The sequence below is a fragment of the Spinacia oleracea genome, chromosome 1, assembly GCF_020520425.1.
Source record: "Spinacia oleracea cultivar Varoflay chromosome 1, BTI_SOV_V1, whole genome shotgun sequence".
NCBI classification, from domain to species: domain Eukaryota; kingdom Viridiplantae; phylum Streptophyta; class Magnoliopsida; order Caryophyllales; family Amaranthaceae; genus Spinacia; species Spinacia oleracea.
This window is the reverse complement of record NC_079487.1, coordinates 17,499,877-17,505,227: the sequence shown is the minus strand read 5'-3', so window position 1 is coordinate 17,505,227 and position 5,351 is coordinate 17,499,877. Positions and strand designations below refer to the sequence as shown.

The 5,351-nt window shown below is 35.3% G+C and overlaps 1 protein-coding gene across 1 annotated transcript; it reads right to left on the bottom strand.

Moving 5' to 3' along the window:
• Positions 1-1,484: 1,484 nt before the first annotated feature.
• On the bottom strand, positions 1,485-2,499 carry LOC130462989 (uncharacterized). The gene is made up of 5 exons (XM_056831997.1): positions 2,306-2,499; positions 2,164-2,215; positions 1,926-2,072; positions 1,724-1,835; positions 1,485-1,644 (listed from the first exon to the last, which is right to left on the bottom strand). Exons 1-5 carry the CDS (start codon positions 2,497-2,499, stop codon positions 1,514-1,516), a joined length of 636 nt encoding a protein of 211 aa, XP_056687975.1. The 3' UTR covers positions 1,485-1,513.
• Positions 2,500-5,351: the final 2,852 nt, after the last annotated feature.

The following is a 5,351-nucleotide window of genomic DNA, read 5'->3' as shown; positions in this document are numbered from 1 at the left end:
GAGCCTTAAATGTGCATAAATAGATTCGAATGAGTTTTAGAAAGTTAAAACTATGCATATTAGTCATGTAATAAGAATCAAATGAGTCCTTAGGTTCTTTAGTTCAAAGTTGGGAGCGGAAATGTCATTTTAGCTCTAAACATGACCTATAACGACCTAATGAGCCTTAAATGTGCATAAATAGATTCGAATGAGTTTTAGAAAGTTAAAACTATGTATATTAGTCATGTAATAAGAATCAAATGAGTCCTTAGGTTCTTTAGTTCAAAGTTGGGAGCGGAAATGTCATTTTAGCTCTAAACATGACCTATAACGACCTAATGAGCCTTAAATGTGCATAAATAGATTCGAATGAGTTTTAGAAAGTTAAAACTATGCATATTAATCATGTAATAAGAATCAAATGAGTCCTTAGGTTCTTTAGTTCAAAGTTGGGAGCGGAAGTGTCATTTTAGCTCTAAACATGACCTATAACGACCCAATGAGCCTTAAATGTGCATACGTAGATTGGAATGAGTTTTAGAAAGTTAAAACTATGCATATTAATCATGTAATAAGAATCAAATGAGTCCTTAGGTTCTTTAGTTCAAAGTTGGGAGCGGAAATGTCATTTTAGCTCTAAACATGACCTATAACGACCTAATGAGCCTTAAATGTGCATAAATAGATTCGAATGAGTTTTAGAAAGTTAAAACTATGCATATTAATCATGTAATAAGAATCAAATGAGTCCTTAGGTTCTTTAGTTCAAAGTTGGGAGCGGAAATGTCATATTAATCAATATAGAACATAGAGAGTGTAAAATTGTTCTCACCATAAGAAGTGTTCTTACATAAGGAGGTGTTCTCACCGGATTCCTCCCCTATATATATATATATATATATATATATATATATATATATATATATATATATAAAGAAAAAAGAGGAGATGAACGATGAATGTTCAATAAGCACTTGTGTCTTCATGCATAATCCAGGTATAAATTATTTGAACTTTCCCCAACCTATTGTAATACTCCGTATTTCTGAACTTACCTCTCCCAAAAAAGTAAATGCTCTCAATGCACCTCAATGCAAGAGCATACATGCATATTAGCAATATAAGCTAACAGTAAAGCCTAGAAAAGAGCATCACAAAATCACTCTCGGCAAAATCGTAGTCAGTATAGCCTCTGATCCCAACCTTTCAATAGATGTTAACAGTATCAGCCTGGTTAATATCAAGGTAAGAGTGTTTAGAGATTTTAATGACAGTATCTCTACTTTTACTATAGCTACTAACTGCTATAACATTCCAGAATCCAGAAACTTCACCAGAAAAAAAAGCTCTTTTGAAAACGCCTTTTATCCTTCTTTTGATCAAGGGTAACTATTGCATAGATCATGGCCTCCAGCCGCACTAACAGTCATATCTTCACAAGTCATAAGTTATTATTTCCCTCGTTCATTCATATCACAGCAACCAGTATAATAATGTTAAATGGTGCTTGAAACTAAAACTTGTTAAATTCTTACCACAAGGGATCATTCAACTGCAGGTGTGCAACAATGCCTCTGCATGTCCTTAAAGGAAGCATTCCAGACAGGTCAGCTAGCATGTCAACTCTAGCCCCAAGACAAACTATCACAACATCATATTCATCTGGATGAACAAACTGCAGCCAGTCAGCTCAATGGAAGGCACACTCTATCGCTCGTTTAAAGACAGAATGAGAAATAACCTCCCACTTCACTTAGTGAAGTGACAACTTTCTTGTGCAAAGCTATTTCCTTGCCAGGGAAACCTGTTGATGACAACCTCTTGGCCAAATGTTCACTTGCAAGAAAAAGTGCCTGGCATAAAAAAATCAATCAAATACATATACCACATACATATGCTCAGCACATAATATGATAATACAATTAGTGAGATGATCCTCACACCTTAAGATAGTGGTGGGGATTAACATTCACAGCTTTAGGCATAAAGAAGGCTCTGTTCAAAGGCGTAGATAAATTTGGTATAAGCTCTCTTGCAGCAACTTCATCAACGGCCTGTATTGGACAACTTGCTAGACAATTTTGAGCATTCTTCATATAACAATCAACCCGAGTTTATCCATTTTGGAGACATATTCTTATTTACATCCCACATTCTGCAAATTAGGTGAAGATAAATTACTTGATGCATGACATCCAAAATCTTTTCACTAACAGTTGGTCTCAATATGCCCCTGAAGTGAAGCTTACACCATGAGATATTTCACTAAGAATTATATTATAAGCATTGGCTTTATGAGATAAATTCAAGAAAAAAGACTAACGTTCTTCGAACAATGAAATCAGTAGTGTTGAGTGGAAAGTGAGGACTAGAAGCTGCCGTGGCAGCAGCTTCTGCAACATTTAGAAGATTCAAAAACTCAGTCCAGCATTCTTCACCCCTCCATAGAAGCTTCACTGATATAATATATGATGACTTAATGAGAAAAGCATCCAAAATAGTAAATATGGACAACATGAATTATTCACATAAAAAAAACAGTAACCTTTAGGGGAACGAGGCCTCCAGCAACACCAGAAGCGCCGCCAGCAATGCCAACATCATCAAAAATGTCAACTTTTACTTTCAATTCTTTGGGGCTGTGCTTCCAAAACAAACAAACTATCGTATCTTAAAATTGAATACCCTGGTTTATGAAAACTGAAATGCAAGTATAATTGAAATACCCTAATTTGTGAAAACTGAAATGCAAGTATAATTGAAATACCCAATTTAAAAACTGAAATGCATGGTATAATTATAATTGAAAGAGAAAGGTTGAGAGTTGAGAAGAGAGAGATGCGTACGAATAGCAAATGCCACGCCACGGACAAGCCAGCAAAGCCGGCACCGAGCACAGCGCACCTAGTTCGCCAAGAAAACTAACCTAGCACGAGAAATTCAAACAAAAATGAAATTCAAGCAGGAATTCAAACAAAAAACAGATAGAGTTAGGTCGAGCAGGAATTCAAACAACAAACAGGGGCAATTAGGTCGATGAACAAGGGAAATCAAACAAAAATGAAATGAAGTGGAAAATGCACGAGAAAAAAGAGGATTATTACCCAAATAATTGCAAATAAAAACTAACCTAGCTTCACAAATCGATTGTGTGAAACAGATGGAGTCGCGCGAAGGTAGGAAAGACGACGGTGGGGAAACTCTCCTTCAGATGGTGGTGGTGGAGCCGCGCGGTGAGGAAGGTGGTGGTGGTGGTTATGGTGGTGGTGGAGTCGCGCGGTAAGGATAGGTATGCGTTGGAAGAGATGTGAAGTACGACGAGATGTGAAGAGATCTAGCTTATCTGTTTGGCGGTGGTTGTAATTGATTTAAATTTAATGTAGCCTATTGAGGCGGGCAATTAAAAGCCCCCTTCAACAGAAAGACCCTATTGAGGCGGGCAATTAAAAGCCCCCTTCAACAGCTTCTTTCTATTGAGGCGGGCAAGGAAAGCCCCCTTCAACAGCTTCTGTAGAAGCGAACACCACAAAAGCCCGCCTCAATAGAATAGTAAAATATTTGACCCGCGTTGACTAAGTAGCTATTGAGGCGCGCTTATGTATGCCCCCCTCAACAAGGGGGCTACAACAGGGGTTTTTTCCACTAGTGAGACAATAGAGTTCAAAGCTAAAGAAAGGTTTTATGACTTTATTATTTCAATTCACACAGATTTGAGTGAATATAGGTTTATTTACTCAATGTGATATAAGTTTGAATCTGTTTGGCTAATTCAAAGATTCAGAAGTATAAATCCCACTTGGTAAGAAATCATAAAGATCTAGGATCGATCATGTTAATGATTGCTTGAGACCAAAAATGATCATCAATGATTGTGTGTTGTAATTTCACAATCTAGCTCCATGAGATATGGCATATCTAAGTGGAATGATCGAAGTCAATTAGTACTTGATTCGATCAATGATGAATCATAAAGACTTTTCCTATAATTTCTAAAATAAAATGCTCAACTACCACCAAACTAAACCAAATTCGTCAAAGCTATTGAAAAGTAATTTCATAATATCTTTTCATAATATATCTACAGAGTTCCTAAACTCAATGGGAGCTTAGTGTTTGTTATTCAACAAACTAAGGCCCAAGTATAGATATATGTTTCATTTTGATTTATTCAAATAAGACACAAGGGTATTGTTTCTACCACGAATTTTTGAGAACATAATGTTTGTTTGCTCGAAGTAATGTCCTTTTGGAGATTCATTTCTAAAATGACAAGTGGGAGAAAATAGACCTCGAAAGTCTTCGAGGCGAACAACAAACATAAACGGACATTCCGGAGGCTTTCCGAAGTTCTTCAGAAAATCCGAACACATATTCTTAAAGAGTTTAGAAGTGGCTTTAAAGAATAGACATCTCTTAGAAGACTTTACAAGTGCTTCAAGGAGAACAGAATATTCAAAGGACTTTCAAAGTGTCTGTTGATATTCTATTGTTTGATGTTCTATACCCAAGTAGGCATAGAGTTCAAGTCACTGAAACTATGAGATTCTTCTATTAGATAGTGAAGAAACATAAAGTTCAGGTCAATGAAACTATGAGATTCTTCTATTACATAGTGAAGAAACCTACAACTTGCAGTCAAACTATTATCACGTAGATTAATGAGTTTGTGACTTGTGAGAAAGCTATGACGAAATATAGATTCCCTAAAATGGTTAGAGGCCATATATAGACTCAATGTTTTAAATGGTTAAAGGGCATAAAACATAACCAATGTTTTAATGACAAAATTGAAATTTTGTTGATTTGCAAGAATGGTTTACACCTATTGGTTGCAAATTGGTTTTAAAAATAAAAACCATCAAAATATGGAATTATGTTCACACACAGAGCTAGATTAGTTTCTAAAAGTTACAAAAAAATTCACGGCGTGGATTGTGTTGAAACCTCATGCATAATCGTAATGCTCAAGTCTATAAATCAAGCAATGATTGCATATTGGTACATATGGCAATTGGATGACAAAACATATTCCTCAATCAAATGTTGGAATAAACTATGTACATGGTATGTCATAGGATTTGTGGATCCAAATAAATGCTTGAAAAAGATAGCTAGCTTATAAAATCTAAGTACAGATTTAAGCAAGCAATTGAGAATTAGAACTACATTTTAGTGAAGCTAATAAGTATTTTAGTTTCATAAAATGTACATGATTCTTATAGATATATAAGAAATTTAGTGGGAGTACATAAAACTTAATTGGTCCTATGTGTATCACACACATATCTCTCTATTATGAAATAACATTCAAATGCTAAATACTTAGATTTGAAATTATTCATCAATGATGGACAATGGCGAAACTTAGT

Bases quoted from the DNA above. Each gene is read 5' to 3' on its own strand.
- LOC130462989 (XM_056831997.1), bottom strand. From the start codon at position 2,499: ATGTTGTCCATATTTACTATTTTGGATGCTTTTCTCATTAAGTCATCA. The intron at 2,216-2,305 runs GTTAGTCTTTTT...GCTTCACTTCAG, and splicing joins GATTTCATTGTTCGAAGAAC to GGGCATATTGAGACCAACTG. The intron at 1,645-1,723 runs GTTATTTCTCAT...TTGTTCATCCAG, and splicing joins TTCACTAAGTGAAGTGGGAG to ATGAATATGATGTTGTGATA.